The 23,731-nt window shown below is 43.0% G+C and overlaps 1 protein-coding gene across 1 annotated transcript in view; it reads right to left on the reverse strand.

Moving 5' to 3' along the window:
• Nucleotides 1-23,731, reverse strand: part of CSMD1 (CUB and Sushi multiple domains 1) — a 1,871,580-nt gene that overhangs the window by 179,782 nt on the left and 1,668,067 nt on the right. Inside the window, 2 exon segments of the mRNA XM_072775779.1 lie at nucleotides 1,977-2,046; nucleotides 5,473-5,591. Of these exon segments, the coding sequence (XP_072631880.1) occupies nucleotides 1,977-2,046; nucleotides 5,473-5,591 (189 nt within the window).

Genomic DNA, 23,731 nt, shown 5'->3' on the forward strand with positions numbered 1-23,731 from the left:
CAACAACAAAAAAAAACAAGACCCCTTTCGATCTCTCAGATCGGACTTTGAGATTTGCCGTGGGTTGTTTGTGAGTTTTCCAATGAGAAACCTTCCTCTACTGCTCGCGAAAAGTTAGGAGTGAGCAGGTTAGCTACGGGAGTTGCTGAATCTTCGACGTTTGCTAATATATGAGACAAGCTAAATAAAAGATAAAAATCAATTATACTTGGCTGACGTGGGTTAACTATTTGAATAAAACATGTCCTCACACAAAACAGAGTGCCGGCAACGACACACTCTGACTGAATACCCGTTGTGGGCTGACTTCAGTTCAAAGTTAAAAATATTTCAATTCTCAAGTTTACGGGAAGGTTCTTCGTTGAAAAATAAACAGGAAGATGGATGTCCTATAAGGAAAGGGCAGATGTTCCATAAGGAGAGGCACCCCGGTCACTGTCGGGATGAGCCATGCGGTCCGACCGCCAGCCCCGGACGTTCTTCTGGAATCAGCTCCCGAGGGCCGACTACGTGCTTACAGGGCACTGCTGCGAGACTCGTGGCTGCGGCCCTCGGGCCCCAGAAACAAGATATTGTGGACATATTTGCAGCAGGTGCATCGCCGTGCGTCCGCTTGCCTCGGGCCCGACGGGGGGCCACCCAGGGCACGGGGAGGGCACACGCGCTGGAGGCGTACAGTGGGGCAGTAGGCGTTGTGGGAAGTGCGGGCAGGGGGCAGGGGACTGGTGCCGGGCCGCATCCCCAGCCGCCCATGAAGCTGGGCCGTGCTGTTCCGGGCCGGGGCGCGGCTGTGCAGCAGGCCAAGGGCTGCGAGGCCCCAAGTGGGGAGCAAGCTCTTCCCCTGATGAAGCAGGAGCGCAGGTCAGGACCCTGTGACCAGGGATGGCCATCGCCTAGACGGGGCCTGCGAGGCGCCAGACGGCGGGGAGACCCTAACGCTGAGGACTGCTGCTGGGAATCACGACTGGGGAGCCCTGAAGTGGTGGGCCCCCAGGGGAACCATATGGAAGCTGAGGTCATATCCAGACCACACAAAACAGGTGATGATCATGGGGGTCACCTACGAGGGGGGTTCTGGAGGGGGAACGGGTTTGGGGAAGGCAGGAGGTATGCAGATGGGGAGGGTATACTGAGTCGCAAAGGTGAGGGTAGCACTCAACAGTCCTGTGGTCACCTGAGCTGTAAGCAGAGACTCTGCATCAGACATACAGCTGTGGGTATGGGGCCTGCTGTGCCCAGGGTGGCCCTGGGACCCCCACCGCAGCCTCCACACAAGAGGTTAAGTGGGCCCAGGACCCAGGCTGTTCTCCTTGCAATGCTGTGTTGGGAGCTCCTTTCCCTCAAGAGGCAGGCTGAGCCCATCCTAATGGGTACATCCACGGGTGCCGTCTCTCTGCTTCTCCTATAAAACACTATCCCTCCGATCCATCCATTCATTGGTATTTCTGAATTTTGTTTCTGGACACTCGGTTTTCCAGAGGCCTAAAGGCCTACACGGAACACGGCTCAGACTTCCAGACCCACTGTGTTCGTTCCTTACATAACTAATCCACTGGCCCTTCTGGTACGGATGTAATTTGCCTTGGTTCGGTGCCTTGAGCTAGCAATGTGACATCTAATCCACGGGGGTCGGTCCACAGATGACAGAAAAGCTGAGCTAGTACATCCGTGGGACAAGATGCATGCTCAGTATTTGCCACACCTCCTGCATGATGATGTGATCGGTAAGGTACTGAGGGTACCGAGGATACCGATGGTACTGAGGGTACTGATGGTACTGATGAGGGCACTGAGGGCACTGATGAGGGTACTGAGGATACTGAGGGTACTTATGAGGGTACTGAGGGTACTGAGGGTACTGATGGTACTAGTGGTACTGAGGGCACTGAGGGTACTGAGGGTACTGAGGGCACGTGCACAGCAACGTGCCATCGGGAGGGTCAGGGGGGCAGGAGGGTCAGGAGGGGCATCCTTACCAATGCAGAGGGGGGATGGGTAGTTCCAGCGACGGACGGTGCCCGGCATACACGAGATGTGGGAACGACCCTGTGTGAGACAAAAGGAGGTAAGGCTCACAGGACCAAAGGAAGAGCGTGCAAAGTTCCGCTGCGAGGACGTCCGTACTTTCTGTGGTTCCCTTTATAAATGACACACCAGGCATCGTGCAACGTATTGCACTAATGTTTGTCCATGAATCACATACTTGGAATCAAGGTAGAAAAAAACCAAAACCCATGACCATTGTAATTCTTCTCGCTAAAACCCAAATCTTGCAGGGTCCCTCTCGGTGACTATTTGGGACATGCCCCTTTCCCTGCTCAATGGGATGGCTTGGGCGAAACACATCTTTTTTCTATTTTTTAATCATCAGAAGTTACGACTTTCGGTCTGGGAGGCTGTGAACACTAGGTGCTGGTCCAGAGGGGGGAAGGTCAGAGATACGTAATCTGCTCACGAAAGGCATCTTCGCTGTCCCCTCGTGCTTCCCGTTCACCCACGACTCACACGCCCCTATGGTCCCACAGAGAACTGGGTCGGTTCCTCCATCAGAGAAGAAGGAGGCCTGATAGTCGTGTTACTATCACGCAACCTCACAAACTGCCAAATGATTGTGGTGGCAATAAAATAATCCTCAAAAATATAAAATTAAAATAAATAAAATAAAATAAAATAAAATAAAATAAAATAAAATAATAAAATAAAATAAAATAAAAAAATAAAATAAAATAAAATAAAATAAAAAATAAAAAATAAATAAAATAAAATAAAATAAAATAAAATAAAATAAAAAAAATAAATCCTCATCGCCCACAGTCTCTTTATCCTTTAAACATATGAAGTTTTCAACTTTCAATCTTAAAAAAAATAAAATAAAACAGACCCGTCCTATTATATCCGTTTAATCACACAGCAGCAGGTTAAATTCTGAACATTTTGTGCCGAAATCCCTCTCACGCTAGAAGGGAAGCCAGTAAAGAGCACCTCTGTGCAGACCATCGGTTTTTATTGTTTTTTCTTCCTTGGGCCTCGGTGGTCCTCTCCGCCCTGCGCGCTGATCCTGTGAGTCTCCACCTGCCGCCCACAACGGGCTCAGAGACAGTTGAAAACAAATCTTTGATTCATGCTAAATACTCGCGGGCACGCTGGGGACGCATCAAACAAGAAGTTGCACTAATGCAGTTATCAACGACAGACTGATTCCCCAGGCTCGGGAACATTTCATCCTCGATTCATCTGCCGCAAAACTCATTTTCTCATACTATCTGATATGTTAAAAAGTCATTACAGCAAAAGGAGGCTATATTTATTCTTAGAGAAGACGTTCCGTGCAGTGCGGCTCCTGCTAAAGTTCACGCTGGGTGTGCGCTCATTTTGTGGTCCGTTAAATTATCTTTAATGGATTTCTTCCTGAATTATGGAAAACGTAAAGTGCGAAGGCCTGCAAAGGCGGTTATAGATGCCTGCCCAGAGGAGGGCCATCGGCTACCAGCCTCGGTCAGACTCTCTCATGGATTTTGGCACAAACGATTTATATTAGTGATTCCAGCTGAAATGTATACAACGGATCCAACACGAGACAGGACTCTGTGTAGTTACTAGTTTAACATAAGGATTTTCATCGTTTTGTCTTGTAAAGAAGCACTGAAACCGGCCTGGGGAAGAGGGGAATCCCGGGTTCCGTCTGAGTGTCGGGGCCGGCACCCTCGTCCCCGGTCCAGGAGGCTCCCCGGGCGGGCACGTCCAGGCACAGTCGTGTGCGAAGTGTGCAAGGCACGCCGGTCGCCACAGGCACTGTGCCTCCGGGTACATTGATGTGTTGGCAACTGTGCTGCTGACACTTAGCAACTTAAACAAACAAACAAACAAACAAACCCGGGCCCCTGTTTGGCTCCCGTGAAGGCAAAGCCCGCAGCTCGTGGAGTCAGCGCTGCCCCCGCCCCCCAGCAGGACGGAGGGAGAGCCTGGTTTGCGTTTGTATCCGGAGCTAATGAGCAGGGCCAGGGCTCCGCAGGTGCAGGTGCAGGGGCAGGTGCCGCAGGTGCGTCCGGGCCTCGTCCGCCAGCCCTGATTCAACAGCCCTTTGTAAGCCAGGGCCCTACGGGACCCTCCTTTCTGTCTCCTCTGAGGGCTGCAAAGGAGTCATTCGTAAAAGGTCCTCAGGGTAGCCGCTCAGCGACACCATGGGGGGGTAGGAGGCGGCGGACACCCGGCAGCGAAGCAAGGATTGACGTGTGGGAGTGTGTTTTTGAGTATAAAGCAAGTGAAAAAAAAGTGGGGGGGGACATACTGACGGCACATCCAAGTAGACTGGTGCGGTGGGGGGGTCCCTACAAACGAAGCCCTTGGGCCGGGCCTTGGAATTCTCCAGACCAGAACACGGCTGGGATTTGCCTTAAACAGTCAGCTCAGGAGGCTTCGGGCGCTTCCCACCGACGTGCTCCGGGCCCGAAGGTGCGGGAAAGGCCCTACCGGCCGGGGTGGGGCGCGGGGGGCGGCAAGCGTGGCTCTGGGGCCTGCACCACCCGTGCCTGTGCCCCGGGCTCCAGCAAGGACGGCGCCCCGGTGCCGGGAAGGACCTCCCCGCGGTCCCCACGTGCCACCGCGTCCTCTGCGACTCTTGCCTGCTGCTTTCTTTCCCAAACTCGTTTGTTCAAACTTTGCCACAGAACTGTTGGAGGACAGAACTAAGACCTTTCTCCTTAAAATACGATCCGCTTCAACGTGGTAATGAGCGTTCAGCCAAAAAGGTACTCTATTACCCGAAATAAACGGAGAGGAGACACGTAATTAGGCGTGACTATTCCTACTGGCCCTTGTAGCCTGCGCCTGAGATGACCCACATCGTTGCTGGCAACGGCAATCGGAGCCATCACGCCACACGACCCCGAGACGCTCTTTCGCAAGAACGCTTATATATGATCAGCCCGGAAAACACAGTAACGGAGAAAATGATGAATGTTGGTACACATTGGGCTATAAAAGTCTGAAAAAACTTTTATACAAAATTATAAAAAAATGATGGAGACTCCTCGATAGTCCCCGGAGTGACCTGGGCACCGCAGCACCTGCTAGAGAAGGTAGCGGACGGCGACCGTCCCGCGGGACACACTCGGGGCTCAGGGCGGACCTCGCGCTGGAGGCCACAGGAGCGCCACGAACGCGACTCGTGTCAACACTCTGTGCCTTACAATTTCATCTGCATGCTCACGGGGGGAACGTACGTTTGGAAATAAAGTAATCATGAAAACAGGGTGCTGAACTGCGGAAGAGAGCTTGGTCATCAGGAGCTATTTCCACGCTAGAGTGAACATCAGGAGCACGCGTGGCTCCGTGTGACAACTTGGATTTGCAAACAGCAGGAGAGCAGCTAAAGCAGCTCTCTGGGTGCAGCTCACTGGCACTGGCGTCCCCGAGCCACCCAAGGATTCCCGCGCCAACCCTCTGTATTCCCGACACGCAGAAGGAAGGTACCTGCAAGGTGTACCCCGGTTCACACTGAAAGGAGAGCACATCATTCACCATGTACCGGTCTCCGATTTTGATGCCATTGCTGGGAAGGGCTGGTTCTTGGCACGCAGCGAGGCCCACGGCTGCAGAAAGGCAGAGACACGGGCTTAGGAAGCACGTACCATACACGATATTCCTGGTTTTCTGAATAATAAAACAGTTCTTTCCCCTGTTGCTCTCCACCTGACGAAGTGAACAACGACCTTGATTATTTCTCTCGTTGTCCTACCAACGAGACATCAGGGGACTTTAGGTCAGTTATTAGCTACCTCCTGACCATGACTACATCCCACACCCAGCACGAGTCCATCAAGGTTCTCCTTAAACAATACAATGGCCACTTCCACGTTCCCCGTTACACACTCCAAAGCCAACGCATGCACACTTCAGAAGGGACTTTAAGGTCACGTTTCTTTGGACATGTGAGACCCATGACAGTGCTCTCCTGCTGTTCTTCAAGCAGAGTTGGCCATCTTTTTTTTTTAAGATTTTATTTATTTATTCATGATGGACATAGAGAGACAGAGAGAGGCAGAGACACAGGTACAGGGAGAAGCAGGCTCCCTGCAGGGAGCCTGACACGGGACTCGATCCCAGGACCCCGGGATCATACCCTGGGCCAAAGGCAGCTGCTAAACTGCTGAGCCACCCAGGGATCCCCTAGGGTTGACCATATTTATGAAAAATTTTAAGTGTGAATCTGGGAACTCTACCCTTCCAGAAAAACATAACACGAGAACAAATATTTTATATATATATAAAATATATAAAATGTATATAGTGTAAATATATGTATAATTTATATATATATATATAGAGAGAGAGAGATTTTTTTTCTCTCTCTCTCATTTAAAGACAACAAAATTCTCAGTGTTCTCAGTAAACAGGCCAATATTTACAGATCCTAAGGCTATAATCGGGCACTTTTCTTGATGGAATTGCCTTCAGTTAGGGCACTAACAATTTTTTTAATGTATCACATAATACTGGCACTCAGCCTAAAATATAGAGAAATTAATGAGTTAGCAGAGATACCTCTCCGTATAAAGCCCATAGCACAGACAGACAAAATAGGCAGCTATGGTGTTTTATAGAATAAAAAAAAAATGCATTTGAAATGATGCTAAAGGCGTGGGGATTGCAAATAATCCTTCTCATCAGTGTGCCACGTCCAATCTCATTCCAGGTTACCCGGGATTGATGGGTTTTGCAGGGTAACGGATCGGGAAGGACATTCGAGCAGCTCAGCTTAAAATTCTCCATGTGACCTTGGATGTACTCTTGAGTTCTGGGCCATGACACTAACAGGAATGAACTGGTCAGATTAGTGAACCGACCGGGGCTGGGGACTCCGGGTGATATGGCTGAGATGGGGAAGCGGGGGTCACCTTAATCAATGCAGAGGCAAAACCTGGTAGGAAATGGAAGAACAGGTCTTTGCAGGGCCCCCAGCTGCGCAACTGTGGGTCCCAGGGCAGAATGAGGGTGCGTGTGGCTTGCCCTGCACGCAAGGCCGTGTCCACGCCTGTGGGCTGGCACATCTCCTCTGCTCCTGTGCTGCACACCGCACTGTCCCATCAAACTCCACTTAAAAAACAGGCAAAGGTAAGATTTCTAAGGGCTCCCAGAGGGGCTCCAGCAAGTGCAGTGCTTCTGAGAGCAGGAGTCAATGTGAGGCTACATGGTTCCCGCTCATGCATCAGGCCTGGATCCGGATCAGAGATCCTGCACGGGCAGCTCATGGGGAAACCGCACGTGCTGAGGACGGCCTATTGTCATCCTGGATGCTCTATGTTGCTCTGATCCTGACCCCCTGTGTCTGAGATTAAGGAAAGGGCAGAGCGAAGTCAGATTAACAGGTGGAGTTCCCAGGTACAGGTATGTATGTAAACCCATCTCTCAGGGGCCCAGCACTAAATTTCTAGACAGTTGGGCTTTATGTTTATAGATGATAACGTTATTAAATACACAAAACTACAATCACTTAGGGCTTTATCTTGTTTTGTTAGTATAAGTCTAATTTATGTTTTTCTTAACCCTAGAATATATATTTCATTTAAAATTCACCCTTTCTCTTATCACAGCTTAACAAGATCACCTACCACCTAGCACTATTTTTTTATTTGCTCCTGCGGGGGGTGGGGGGGTTGGGACTTAAAATACCTTTGGTATAAATTTAATTACAATTTGAAATACTAAAAAGCCGATTTATACTGATGCCACATCATCATTTTGGTATACTTCAAGAGCATTCAGAGACCAGAGACTATCGATAACCCAAAACTGTTCAAAATAAGCTGATAACATATTTTGAAATTTAAAAAAATGCAATAAGTAATTCAAAATTAAATTCTAGTTATGAAACACCCATCCCTTTACATATATGATATAATAGGCTTTTACCTAGTGTATTTGTTTGATACATTGTGATTCGTATGCATTTATTATATGTTAATTCATTTTCGTTTCTCCTTTCTTAAATTCTACGTGTAAATCTCATTCATCCTCTGGAAAAAAATAATAACTTGCAGTTATCCGTACCTATAGGAATTACAATATATTTTCTTAATAAACTAAAACATACAAAAGTCCTTTTAATCAGGATTTGATGTGATGAGACTCAGGAAGCAGTTTTATGCAGACCCAGATCTTTGAACTGTAGACAGGACACATCTTCCTCACTCTCAGTGTCCCTAGGTCTCCAGTACACAGTAGACATTAACAGCACTAGGATATCCGGTATCTCTAGGGACGCTTCCTAGTAATAGCATCTATGTATATTTACATATAGACAAGTCAAGACACTGAGTCAAGTCGCAGTGAAGACAGTGGATCTGTGTCATGAGTGGAAGATTCTTATTTTTGGGTTTAGGAAAAAAAGAAGACTCTAGCAGAGGGGAGAGTTAAAGGTGTGGCAGATTCAGACCCCCAAACCAGCTGGGTTTGAAATGCCTTCCCAGGCAGCCGTGTTCACACACAGAGGAGCCGCACCATCTCCTGTGATTCCGGCATCAGGGTAAACTGTCTAGAGAAAGAGCAACCCTGTGCATTATGGGCTCAAATAGGAAAACGGGGAAGGAGGGGAAGCAGCCCCAGAAATGCTGCTAACAATATGAGGCAACAAGTTGTCCCTTAGCGGACAGAACAATGGGCTTTCTGACCAGTAGGGGACAGAAGGAGGAGGTAGGCTGAAGGATTTTCAGTACAGAGAAAGGTCAGATTATTTGCATGTGCTCATTATGCTAATCAGCGAGAAATATAAAGAAGATAGGAGAAGAAGGTAGGAAAATAAATATGAGCAGGAGGGAAGGTCAGTTTAAGTCCATACGTGCATATATCATCACTCTTCACAACACCTAGAAAGAGAAGAGTTTTAGAAGAAAGTTGTTGGCGCAAAACTGATTTTTAATGGTAAGTCATGGGTAATGGTAAGCATCACACCCGTGACAGTCAGTCATAAGGCCGGTCGACTAAAAAGTACTGATTTAGACACAGAACGAGACACGTTGGAAGAGCTATACAAACAACAGAACTTCTCTAAAATGAAGTTGTGATACAAAACCATCTGGCAGGAAAATTCAAAATTAATTTTTCAAAAGGAGAGACATCTGGTAGAGTATATCGCCATATTGTAAGCAAAAGTTTTTATAGAAAAGATTTCCAGTTTTTCAATGTACGGCATATTTACATTCTATACCATAAATGATGAAACAGCAAATGCTATAAAGCTAGGTTTCTTTACAAGGTGGTTCATGAGCCACCTGATTCTGAACCATGAGGTATCCTGATTACATGTGGTAATGAAGGTAATTGTTGAGTGTTCTAAAGCTTTAGACCTATTGCTATAAACAAGCAATGACACAGGGAGAAATATTTTATGTAGCATGGCATTTGTACCATATCAGCCACAGATGTACATTCTAACACTTTCACATGTAAAAATGTGTGGACATTTTGAAATGCGTTGATTTATAAAGTTGGGATTAGATGTAGAAGGCAGCCAAAAAAGTATCTCCCCATGTGTCTACCCTGAGAGGGCAAAGAATATTAAAACAAACAACAAAAAAAAGCCATTAAAAAAGACGAGTATCCTAGTTTGATCAAATCTACAGCCTAATGGCTTTATCTACCAGTGACCATCAAATGTGGAAGTTATGAACCAGAAAATAACAAGTAGCCTCATGGAGTCTCTGGAAGGCATTATAACCATTATCCTAAATTTATTAGGTAAAATGGAGAATGCTTTACTAAATCTTGAAAATGAAAATAATTTTGAAATCCATGATAAAGATGCAATGATCGTCAAATGTGGGGAGCAGGAAAAGTGAGCTCGTGTAGACATAGTTGAGACAACGTTGAGCATTTTTTTGTCAACTTGGCATTGTCCTCATTTTGACTGGCATAATGTATGATTTTCAAAGTTCACAACTTAAAAGAAAATAAGTATGTTATTCGAGCTGCACTGCTCAAAACAATAATCAAGTTAAAAAAACACAGCGAGAGGAAAGCAGACCCGAATGGAAAGGTCACTAGAGCTGGATTAGCTGACAAGGGCAAAGAGGTCAAAGAACATTTGCAGATCTGTGAGCTTTATTAAGTACTAGGTAGGTCATCAGCAGCACTATAGGGGTACATGGGCTAGTCCTTAACTTGGAAAAGAAAAAAATAGGCCCATTTTTTTTGGAAACTAAATGAGTAATAACCATCCCCTCACACAAAACTAGTAGATAAAAAACCTTTCTTTATGTGCACTTGGGAAGATAAATCCTAAAACAGAAGTGTTACTGATAGTCCCTGTAAACCCATAAATCAAAACTCGCATTAAAGGTCAGACACTGTATTGGAAAATAGGTGAATAAAGACATCGCACTTTCACTTAGGGAGATGCCACGGGAGGTTGACAATCCATGAAATAAATGTCAGATGCCATGATCACATAGGCATAAACATAACAAGTGTCACCCTGCACATTCAGACTTCTCCATTACATTGTTTTATGAGTCAATACATCTCCATGACAACAGAGTGTGTATAGGGAAAACTCCATAATTAATATAACAGCAACTGAAGTAAAGAAACTACTTTTTAAATCATTGTCCAAGTGATTTAGCGTGTACGTGGAGCTAAAAATATTTTCTCTTATCTGTAAACTGTGGGCATGTTAAGTCCACATAATAAAGGTTTTCTCTATTCTTCCCATTTAGTAGATCATAAGGATTCTTTAAAGCATAAGGGATTGTGTGTATAGTGTCAAGGGAAGTCAGAGCATAAATTTGGGGAAATAGAATATTTTATCTCTCTTGGAGATTTGAAAGTATTATAGTATATTAAAGGCACAGAGAAATCCTGCAGAGATGAATCCTCTTCAATTTTATTTGAAGGATTTCCAAAATGTATTTGATTACGGGACCATTTTGGTCTGCGGACTCCCCATGAATAACACAGGACAGCAGTGTCCTGCAGAACACTGTGAGGAGCACTGATCTTGTCCAACATCCTCATTCATGGAGAGAGGGAAAGTAATTTCTGCAAGTTCACAAGGCCAGGAAACGGCCTCACCGGGCTACACACTCTGCCTTCTGAATATCAGTGAATTATGTGCCCCATCACCACACGGCAGAGCTCTGTTTACATATCAAAGTTAAGATTGCTCCTGGTGCAGCAACTTGCTCAGTTTCCCCAATTAAACCATAGGCTCCAGGGGAACGCAAACTGGCTCCTTCTTCCTCTTTAGTGCGATAGGCTGGATGTTTGGTTGTCCCTCAACCCCCAGAATGTGTATGTTGAAGCTCTAATCCCCAAGGTGGTGGTTTTTGGAGGGGAGGTCTTTGAGAGATGATTCGGTTTAGATAGATTCATGAGGGTGAGACCTCATGAAGGGGTTAGTGCCCTTATGTGAAGGGAAAAGAGACCTCTCTCCACGCGCACACTCTAGGACAGGCCATGTGAGCACACACTGAGATGGTGGCTGTTTACAAGCCAGGAAGCAGACTGTCACCAGGAACCAAATATGCCACCCCCTGGGTCTTGGACTTCCCAGCTTCTGGAACAGTGAGAAATAAATGTCTGTTGTTGAAGCCACGCAGTTTGTGGTGTTTTGTTATAGCAGGCAGAGCTAACTAAGGCAATCTGTACATAGCATGCACCTAGCACATGGCCTAGAAGAAGCATGTATACAATTATTGAATTGACAAATGGATAAAAAGCTAACAAATTATGGCAAAATGACCATAATTACTAGATACAAATATTTCAGCTGCTAAATAACATGTTCTCATACTCTCCATTAATAAAGAATAAATGCTATGAAAATTAACCATCCCTAGTGACATATTGCTAAACATCCTCTCACATGCAGTGAAAAGAGAAACATCCTGTCTAATGTAGGGTCTTTAGTAATGTGCGTATGGATGATTTTTTTTTGCTTTTCTTCATGATGAGAGCGATCACTTAAGCTAAAACTGTGCCAGTCTTCTTTGACATAGAGATATTTATTACAAATTAAAGAAATTTTTTTCCAATTAAAATTTTACTAGACACACATATAGTTCAGAAAATCAGAACATTAAAAGTAGTTGAAATTTTTAGATGTCAAACCTTACACTTGAACTTAAACTCAATTACACAAAAATAATCTGACTATAACCACATTTATTGTCTTTTTTAGAGCTTCTGAATAAAAGGTCAATTATATAAATTATATATTTAAAATGATAACAATGACAATAATTTCTTAAAGTATCTTGGATTGTTTAATTAATATATCAGATAGATTAATGGGAATACTTATTAAATAAAATATAGACATTTAATACGTGTGACTATATGTAGACATACAAATATTTAACACATGATTTTACATTAATATGTTTTTGCTTTTTTTAAAATAAGCAAATACAAAATATTCAAATTTAATTGAAATTCTGAATATTCAATAGGCCAAATAATAAGATTAACTGACCGAATCAAGGAACTTATTGAAGAATGTATTTTTAGTAAAATATACTGATTATTTTGGTTATCTTTCCCTTGGCTTGGTGTTATATAACATGATTTAGCAAGCAATCTCCCTTGAGCCAAAACTGATCATGTTTGTTTTTTTCTGTACTGACTCCTTTCATTAGTCCTGAAGTTGAATATATTTCCTCTGGCCCTTTACAAAAAGATATTGCTGACTCATGTTTATTAGTATTCAATCATCTCCTTAAGTTGTATACTAAACACTTTCATATAGATATTTGATCATTATAAATCTACATTTATGGTATTGATTATTATAGAGACTTAAGGAAACATTGCAGATTAATATGAATACTCTTACATAAAAATATCTGTACTGTCAGAAGTCTATGCAAATAAACCATATACATAGTAAGATAAATGTGAAAAAATAATATGTTGCATTTTACTTAAAATTTAGCTAGCATGGTTTCAAAAATTCTACTCATATCATTAAAAACAAAAAAAAAAAAAACAAAAAAAAACAAAAAAACTACAACTGTGTACAAACTTTCAGGCCAAACATACTATTTGTTAGAAGACTAAGAAATTGGTAGCACAATAATAAAGTAAAAGAATATTTTAAAAAATATTCTCTGCTCTTTGAATGATGTGAATTAAAGTAACTAGTCCTTCAACTGTTTAGCTTATATTAAAAAAAAAAATCATCAAGTCTAGAAGTAGTGTCTCAAGATGGCAAAATAGGAAGCCCTAGAACCTTCTTCCCCAATGGAGATACCAACTTAACAACAATACAGACAAATTGCCCTTGGAAGAAATACAGAAACCAATTACAAGGTTCCTGAACCCCAGAGAAGCAAAAGCCAACTGCATTGAAGTTGTTTGGAAAATTCACGGCCAGGGATCTCCTCCATGACACACTGAGCATGACTAGAAGGAAAGTCCCAACTCCCGAGTTCTCCCTGTGAAGGGAAAGAGAACAGTGGACCATGGATCCAATATTCTGACTTTTTAGAGAGCTGCCCAAGAGACTGGTCTCTCTTTTGCTTGAATCTCAGGGCTGTTAGGAACAGATGCAAGGCTGGTGCCTGAGAACAAAGGCAATACACACGGAACACACTGGAATCCACAGTACTGTAGACGGCAGAGAAGGGGAGCTCAATCTGAGAGGCCCCAGCAGCAGACAGATCTACAGGGAAGCTCCTGATTAGCAACCAGCAAACCTCTCCTGATGCATGCACAAGGCCACAGAGTACATATCCTCAGAAAAGCCCTAAGCATTCTCTGGAATATCTCATTGGGCCAACTGCTGAAAGATACCCCTCTATAAAACCAGGTTGCAGTGACTGGGAGAGGTGGCTGATGTTTAAAATGCCAAAGTTGAAACAGAAATTAAAACCACATACAAAGAAATAGGAAAAGTGGATTAATCAAAAGGTCAACTTAAATCTTCAGAAACCTACCCTAAAAGATGGAAATATGAATTACTAAACAAAGAATTCAAAATAACCCTAATTAGACTGCTCATTGAATTATAAGAGAATGCAAATAAACCACTCAAGAAAAAGATAGATGAACAAAATAAAAATATCAATAAAGAAACCATAAAGAAGGACCAAACAGAAATTCTGAGCTACAGAATGCCATAACTGAATTGACAAATCCACTAGAGAAGATCAACATTAGACTTAACCAAACAGAAGAAAGAACCAGCAACCTTGGACTAAGACAGGCCATTTAAAATTATCAAGTCAGAGGGGAATAAAAGGGAATTATAGAAGACCATCCAGCAGAACAGTATGGGCATTATGGGTATCCCAGAAAGAAGAAGAAAAGAGAAAAGAAAGCAGGATCTATTTGAAGAAATAATGACTGAAAACTATCCAAATCTTAAGAAAGAAATGGAGAAACCAATTAAAGAAGCTCAAAGAGGTTCAACCAGGATAAATCTAAAGAAACCTACATTGAGACACATCATAATCAAACGATCACAGACAAAAACACAAAAATAATATGTCTTTTTTTTTTTTCTCTTGAAAACAGCAAGAGGGGAAAAAAAAAAAAACTCTAATGTTCAGGGAGCCTCCTATCAGACTGCCAGTGGATTTCTTATCAGAAACCATGTAGGCTAAATGGAGTTAGGGAAAATTACAGTGCTAGCTAAATGTTTACAGTATAAAAGAAGGAAGATCTCGAATAAATAATTTAACTTTTACACCTCAAGGAACTAGAACAAGAGAGTAAGCTATATGATCAAGTAATCTCATTTTTGGGTATATATATTCAAAAGAATTCAAAGCAAAAACTCAAAGAAATATTTGCACACCAAATTTTACTCAATATTTGTAGCATTACTCACAATACCCGGAAGGTGGACGCTCCAAATGTCCAGACGGAAGAAAGTGCAGTATTTACATACAATGGAAGATCATTGAAACTCTAAAAGGAAATTCCATCACAGGCTGAAATATGGATGACCCGCAAAGACATTTTGCTAAGTGAAATAAGCCAGGCCCCAAAGGACAAATAGCGTATGATTTTACTGTATCTAAAATAGTCAAAATCACAGAAATAGAAAGTAGAAATGGGGCTGCCAAGGGCTGGAGGGAGGAGAGAAGGGGAATTACTGTTTAATCGTATACAGATCTGCAAGATGAAAAAGTCCTAGAGATATGTTGTGCAACACTGTGAATATATATGACACTCCTGAACCACACACTTAAGAGGTTGTCAGCTTAAAGTTATGTGTTTTTAAACCACAATAAAAAATAAGGAGTGGGGACAAGTATGTCAGGTGTCGAGTCAGACACGTGACACCGTGTGAACAAGGCCCCCTGACTTGTGCCTTCCCTACCACAGCACGGGCTCCACTGCATTTCAGTTTCCTGTGTGCACCCCTCTCATTCTCTGGGAAGACCTCCTTCCAATGAGTGACTGTGATCCTCCAAGAACTAGCAGAGTCTTACTCAATATAAGTTTTTAACAAATCCATGCATCATGTGCATCTGCAGAAAATGAGAAACTCTTTATAAATATTGTTCACACAGAAGAGTGAATCATGCAATCTCCATTTCCAATGGACTATCAAAAACCAGATATGATCACAGATCTATCCCTTGTATCTCTTTAAGTTTTTTCTCCACCCCCCCACACAACTGGACATTATCACCTAATAATTAAATCATGTGAAAACAAACAAATGAGCCAATACAATTTATTAAGTTCTATATGGAGATTAAAGAAAGGAGGTGTGGAAGAAGGGTGATATTTCCTGGGATCCCAAAGAACTAACAGTCTAATTGTGTGTAAAGGCCATAAAGAACAATAATACAAGGGAAAATGTGCTGTAATTGAAGTATGTGGATAATCAGTGCTAAATAAAAATAAAAGTCAAAGAAATGAACATGGATTGACATAGTGAGGGAAGGCTCTGCAGCGCGGGGAGGCTGAGTGGCTCCTGGAGGAAGTGGGAAGACGGATCTCCGAAAGGCAGAGAGAAGTGGGGGAGAGGACATGGGGGGGGAGGGAAATCCCTCGCATGAAAATGATAATTTACACCGTGTATTTGGTGGATTGTAACTGACCAAATTAAATGGCTTGAGGGAAAATGGTGGGTGATAAAACCAGTGGCCACATTAGGCAGAGGCGCCAGGGTAAGGAGGCGAAGGGACGAACATTGTGACCAAAGAGACATTTGGGCATAAATCTGGGTACGGTGTTGGGCTGGAAAGGAGCAGAAAGAGAAGGGCCAGTGGGAAGTTAGGGCCGTGTTCAATGCGAAGAATGAGAAGAATGTCAAGGTTTAGGGAAATACATATTTTTAACTGAAAAACACACCAGTGACGTAAGGAGGAAGCGCTCAGAAGGCCTCCTTGCGGACCAGCACCCTACCAAGCAGCGCATGCCGCCCCGGGGGAATGTGATGAGCGCCCGCTGGGAGGGGACCCCTGTGCCTCCTTGTGATTTCCTGAAGGGACGTCAGGAAGAGACAACTCTGAACAACAGGCGGAGGGAACCCCAGGGTTTGGGGCGAGGGAACCAGCCCTGCGTCACTTCCTCTTCCAGAACCGCTTCCCTTTCTAACACCCAGAACTCTTCTCGCATCCGCTCCCTTGTGTCTAGAGCTTTGATCCAAAATCTGAGAGGACTGGGCTTCTCCTGAATGATTAGCCGTGGTTGGCTACATCACAGAGCCTCCCCCTCATTACTTAGTCAAGTTCTAGCCTCTCTAGTCCTCAGTTACTTACCGTGGAAAAATGGCAAGACCAGCAAGATAATAGAGAAATCTTTTAAGTTTTACCATCCAAGAGATGAATTTGATAAAATAATATCATGAGTTTTAAACCAGTAAGAAGATCCTGAAACCAAAGAAATGATTAAATAATTAAAAAAAAAAAACAACAAATAATTATCATGTGGCCACTACTTGTCAATAAAGCAATATACTTTTGCATGTGGGTCCCTTTGGGAATATTTCTAGAAGGACGAAAATGCTACATTTACCCATTATGTGGGCAGAGAGGATCTATAAGTGTATAGATAAAGCTAGTTTAACACCCAGTGCCTATTTCTCACGTAATTTTTCTAGAGTTGAACTCAGAAATTCACTGTTGCTCAACCATTTTGCTTTTCTATAACACTCACAGCCTCAGTTAAGCAGTGTAGGGTTTAATGAAAGAGAGCAGCCTCCAAAACTAAACGATCTATAAAATTATAATGTAGGCTGCAAAAAGAAAAGCCAGTTCCTTGCCATTCTCAGAAATATGCGGATTCACAGGGCGGTCTAGAACCAGCACATATTTCAATCATGTTTTTCCTCCATGTATGTGTAACCTCACATCACAGGAGTCCACGATAAAGAGAAAACGCTTGTGGTTGAGCGCGAGGTAATAGCCTGTGAACAGACATTCGGATGAGAAAACCAGTCGCAAAAAAAAAAAAAAAAAAAAAAAAAAGAGAAAACCAGTCGCACCGACAACTAACCCACAACTCAACAAAGACAACAGAAGAGCTGAAAAGACCAAATGGCTTTCATCAGCAAACTTTATTCACCCTACAACTTCTTACGTGTTTTAATCATAAAATTGGTAAACATCAAACAGAACAGTCTGGGTCACTGCAAAAATTAAACTCGAATAAAACTTCCTTCTATTTCTCTGTTGCTCGTTTACATGAAAATTAACTAGGCGTATTTCCAGAACTCTGAACACGTTTGGGGTGGTGTGATCGACTCTACGGAGAAGTCACAGCTTACGTCCCACCATCTTGGCAAATGACACTCAAATCAGATATATTTTTCGAGGCCAAACTCTAGGACCTTCTGATGCCCCCTTTATCTGACGCTCTATGTCCATCCAAGATGCCATCTATCCTACGTACCATCCCCATCTCAGGTCCTTGTCTCCTCCCAGATCCCCTCCCCCACAGAGCCATGTCACCCCTCCTGGCTGCTGCAGAGCTGCTTGCCTGTTGCAGTTGCCCCTCTACTGTTGCCTCACACCCCATACCACCTGGTCTCTACTCAACAGCTCAACCTGCTTGAAGAATACGTCAGACAACGCTACCTCCCTGATGAGAACCTTCAATGACTTCTGATCACCCTTAGAGGAACATCCTGGGCTACAAGGTGCCAGATATCGTCCCACCTGCTCACTCTTGGATCTTATCTCTGCCTCTCTTCTGACTGTTCACACTGCTCCTTTGGCTCTAGACTTGTTTTCTTCAGTTTCATGAGTGTGCTGGGCACGCTTCCACTCACGGTCACCAGGACAATAGTCTCCTTTGACTATGATGCTTTTCCTCAAGTGTTTTTCTGTGGCTGACTACCGCTCATTCTTCCATCCTTCCTTCAAGAAATATTTTCAGTCTAAACCAGAGCGCTGCCATTATTTTGCACATCAGGAATCCGTTTATTTTCTCCAAGGTACTTAGCACAATCTGTAACCACCACAGACACTTCAGGTTTTCTCATTTATTATGCCTGCCACTAGAATGCAAATTCTCCATAAGCGGAGCCCACACCTGCTTGTCTCCCCACGACTCTGTCTTTGGAGCCTAGAGGACAGAAGAGAGCATATAAGAGATGCACAAATGATTCCTGATGACTGCAGAGATGCCCACCATTTACTTTAGGAGGAACGCGGATGAGGAAAGGGGGGAGCAATGATCACCCAGAGATGAAATTAAGGCAAATCTGCATGTTCTGCGAAAGCCACTCCAAATGGGAGAACCATCAAACACACAAGCAGTCTCAAATGAGTCACAAGGGCAGATGTACCACATGACGACTGCTAATTGGAAACCAGGCTCCTTTTCACGCAAGCAACTCTCTGAGTCACGAGCAGCACGAGTAGCAGATTGATTTAATTGATTTAATGATTGATGATTCTCTCAAGTAGCAAGCAGGAGGCCGGCTGATGAATACACGTTCTGCTAAGACACACCTCTTAGAGAAGAGGGGGAACAGCAGGTGACACTCCACGGACGTAATTTTAGGATGAGTCCTCAGTCCTATACATTCCACTCTTGCCCCTTGGCAAATTTAATGTCTGATTCCAAAGACTACAGAGAAACTTTCTTGCAATCCCTTCTTTGTCAGCTGAAGAAGCATGAGATTAAGGCACTTAGGTCGCACCTTTCACTTGAATGGGATACTTGTAAAAATGCTGAAATATCCCAGGGAAGAAGTAATGTTCACTCGTTACCAGTTTTGTGGGTGTTAGTGTGTGTCTTACACTCAGCTCCAAATAAAGCTGGGAGTCTCCTGTCACCACAGCAAGTTTTGGCGATGCTGAATGCCTGAAATGATTTCCTAAGAAAGACTGCATATTTTCAGGAGCATCTTTGGAATTCCCTGTGATGTAAAATGAAAGCCAGGATTTATAATACAGATGAGGGATCCCTGGGTGGCGCAGCGGTTTGGCGCCTGCCTTTGGCCCAGGGCGCGATCCTGGAGACCCGGGATCGAATCCCACATCGGGCTCCCGGTGCATGGAGCCTGCTTCTCCCTCTGCCTGTGTCTCTGTGCCTCTCTCTCTCTCTGTGACTATCATAAATAAAATAAAATAAAATAAAATAAAAATATAATACAGATGACCCTTGCACAGCACAGGTTTGAACTGGGTGGGTCTACTCCCATGCAGATTCTAAAAGAAATAAATACAGTACAGTACTGTAAGTGTATATTTGCTTCCTGATAATATTTTAAATAATATTTTCTGTTCTTAAGCTGGCTTGAATGTGACAGTGTAGTACCTGATGCATATAACATGCAAAGCACGAGCTAATTGACTGTTTGTGTGATCAGTAAGGTTTCTGGTCAACAGGAGGCTATTAGTTACGTTTTGGAGGAGTCAAAAGTGACGCGCGGATTTTCACCTACTCAGGAGTTGGCACCCCTTACCTCCACATTGTTCAAGGGACAACTGTACTTTAAATACTTCTGTGGTCCTTAGTACTATTAGAGTTTAATAAAAACAAGGAAGGTCTTAAAAATTATCAATTGATGTGGCCCAAAGCAGTTGGATTTGGGGAGGCATTCCTTGCTCGCCAAACTAAAAGTTAATCAAGGGTCCCAGGAGATGCTTTGAAATAAGAACATTTAGAAAAAAAAAAATCTTATGGGTCAACAAGTGATCAATACAGAAATAAACACTAAAAGGGGTTTAACACGAAGGGATTAAGATGATCGCTTCATTGTACAATCGAACAAGTACTGGTTTACACCATGTTCACTTGGTGGGAAGCAGTGAGCTCTAATCTCTGTACACAGAATGAAATCTCTGTAAACACCCCCAGGGTTATATTGAGGCTCTATCTTGTTCACTCTCTCAGTTCCTGCAATTTTATTCACGCCCATCATCATTCAAGTTGAGAAAACCTTATTAGTCTTAATATAATATTACAGTGCCATTAAAACATTCACTAACAATGTCCACCTACTTATAATAATCATTACCATCACAGAGGGCTAATTGAAGTTGTCAGTATTTAACTGTGATAGTATCCAACTAAAAATGTTTAGTACTTTTGATTGCAAAATGCTCAGTGCATTTTCTAGAATTTCGGTCTTTAGTTTGTTCTTTCTCAATTCCTGTTTTGAGAAGGATACACCAAGGAAATAAAACATAGCACTTACTGAGTCACTGAAAACGAGCATGAAGGAAATTAATCGGTTAACTATATTACGTTATATCAAAAACGGATACATGACTGTAAAGTTCACTTCTGCATTTTCTAGAAAGCAGTCTCTCTTTTTAAATGTTCCATCCTTTTTAAAAAGAAAATTATGTCAGTAAATTGTTTCTTTTTTGCTTGTATTGCCATAAATTCAAAGCTGGATTTAACGCTGAATGATAGCAGTTCTATGTATTGCAAGATACCTGAAATTTATACAGGAAGCAGAGTAGCTTCCCTGTCTCACTTGCCTCCCAGAGGACAAATGACATATCGTACAGACTCCAGAAATATTTTGTTAACCAACTAGGCTTCTCAATAGTGAATCTTGGTAGGAAAACAAAACAAAACCAAAACCAGAGCAAAACAAACAAAAAAAAAACCCTCACAAACTCTTGAGAAAAGCAGTGAAATAAAAAAGCTTGCACACATGCATTATTTCAGTGCTGTTTTGACTGAACGCCACATATGAGAACTAAAGAGGCTTGCATGATTGCAGCAGCCTTGCGTTGGAGGTCAAATCACTCATGGGTTTATCATGTTAATGTGGGATAGATGCATTCCATGGGGTATTGTATAGTTCGTTGCAGAATTAGAAATTAAATATCTTCCAATTTAGCAAGACAGAAACAAATATAAACTGAGCCATACTAATGGTCTAATTTAATAGAGAATATTTCTTTTAAAAGACTTATTTATTTATTCTAGATAGAGAGCATGTGCATGCATGGGAGTGGGGTAAGGGGCAGAAGGAAAGGGCATATTCTTTGCCCAGCATGGAGCCCACTGTAGGGCTAGTTCTCGGGACTCTGAGATCATGACCTGAGCTGAAATCAGGAGTTGGACACTTAACCAGCTGAGCCACCCAAGTGCCCCTCCATAGAGAAGATTTTAATCGTGAAAAATATGACTATTAAAAATCACAGGTATATGTAAAAATCAGAATAAACAGTTTCTATTCAATAAATTTCTAAATGGGAAACAGTACTAAATTAGATGGGCTTATACTCTGTTAATAATATATTTAATGTAAATATACATTAAATTTAATTTATAGTTTATCTGTAAATACTTCTGAGGTTTTTCATAGTTATGATGAATCTTATGTTGTTACTACATTACAATTATGTGTGTGCGCTACATGGATGATAGATATAGATAGATAATTTCTTTTACAAATGAGGATTCAAGAAAAGTTTCTCCATGGTTAACCTAAAAAAAATTTGGTTATTCATATATTTATCTTTGAACAAGTGGATGCCCATAAAAGAATTTCCACTTCCACTTGGGATATAGATATTTGAAAAATAAAGCACTGCTTTCATTTTAACAATGAAAAAAATCTAAAAAAAAAAAAAAAAAAAAGAAAATCTAAACTGTAACGTCATAACTTCTCTTGAAGTCATCAGAGATGAGGTTGCAGATACCGTGCTGATGGCAATTCCAAAGAATAGCCAGTTCCAGGACATACAGGACATGGAAAGTATCTCTGTGACAGAATGTGGTACAAAAAGGACCAACACACACACTTAGGAAAGAACAAAACAAACCAGCTAACATCCTGGCACACTGCAAAGGCCAGGCACCGGGCTCAAATAGGTCAAGGATCCAGACAGAGGGGAGTGTGTCCTTCCTTCCACAGGTGATGTAGAGAAATGCTGGGGGTAGAGCAGGAGCCTGGAGGGAGCCCCCAGACGGTGTTCCCATGGAGAGAAGGGCATGGACTATCACATACTTCCCTGAACCCCTCACTTGGAAGTAACGAAAGTGTTAAACGCCTAGGGCAGAGGCAGAAAAATCTGTAACCTCCAGGATATAGGCAAAGCGATACTATAGCTTGGAGAAGGTAGATGGAAAAAGAGAATCGGTATCCAGGTTGCAGAAGGAAAACCAACACGGGCTTAATGCCCTCTACAGATCCCAAGATTACGGTCTCATAGCACTGGGGACAGGGAGGGAGAGTGGGGATGCTGAGAACGTGTCACCCCTAAGTGCTGACTCTCGGGGTCTGGCCTTGGCTGGAAGGGAAGAGCAGCACAGCCCTGATGCCAGCATGAGCCCAGCACAGAGTGACAGGTAATGGCAGTCTACTGGGAGGGGGAGAGTTTGGAGAGAGGGGAGACCACCTCTTCTGAAACATGACCAAGGATGACTGGCAGCAAGGTGGAGCACCACCACTGAGAAGCAGCCCTGGAACTCAGCACATGGTGCTGCTGGCTCACCACCAGGGAAATCCAAAGTGCACTGCAAGCAGCCATAGCAACGGGACTGCAGCCAGCTCACCTGGGGGCCGAGGGGCCTCAGATCCTTAACAGCAGTGGTGTGCCCATATCTAGGCATTAGTATCATGAAAAGCATTCTCTACCACTCAACTCAAGGTGTCCAGGTTTATTTATTTATTTTTATTTATTTATTTTTTATTATTATCATTATTTTTTTGGTGTCCAGGTTTAAAAACGTTTTGAGACACACACAAAAAAAGAAAAAGTAATCCTTTGTCTAGAGATAAAGTGACAAAGCCAGATGCAGAACATACTCACAGGATGGGGATTTTAGACAGAGATATTGAAATAACTATAAAAAATATGTTAAAGAATCTAGAGAGAAAGTTGGCATGTGCACAGAGACGGAGTAATGATTGTAGAGAGATGGTTATAGAAAAAGTCAAACGAAAATTCTATTCAGTAGGAGGATGACCCACAATATCAGAGATGAAGAGATCTTCTAATGGGCTCCTTAGGGGAGGCGACATGGCTGGGGAAGCCCTCAGTGGATCTGAAGAAGGGATAGCAGCAATCACACCAACCAGAACGCAAGGGGAAAAGAGTGAATAAACAGAAGTGAGCACCACGAAGTGAGAAGCAACGTCCAACAGTCTAACCTACATGTGAGTGGAGTCCCCAAAGAAGCCAAAGGGGATGTGGAGGAGTCAATATTTGGGATGGCCACAGCCAAGATCTGTTTGTCACTAACAGATGATGTCAGAGCAGAGATCGGAGGATGCCAAGAATGTCAGGATGACTGCGCATCTACATGCACTCGCCCCAAGACACATTATAATTAACCTGCTGAAAATAAAACGTGGAGA

The sequence above is a fragment of the Canis lupus genome, chromosome 15, assembly GCF_048164855.1.
Source record: "Canis lupus baileyi chromosome 15, mCanLup2.hap1, whole genome shotgun sequence".
In the NCBI taxonomy this organism is placed as follows: Eukaryota; Metazoa; Chordata; class Mammalia; order Carnivora; family Canidae; genus Canis; species Canis lupus.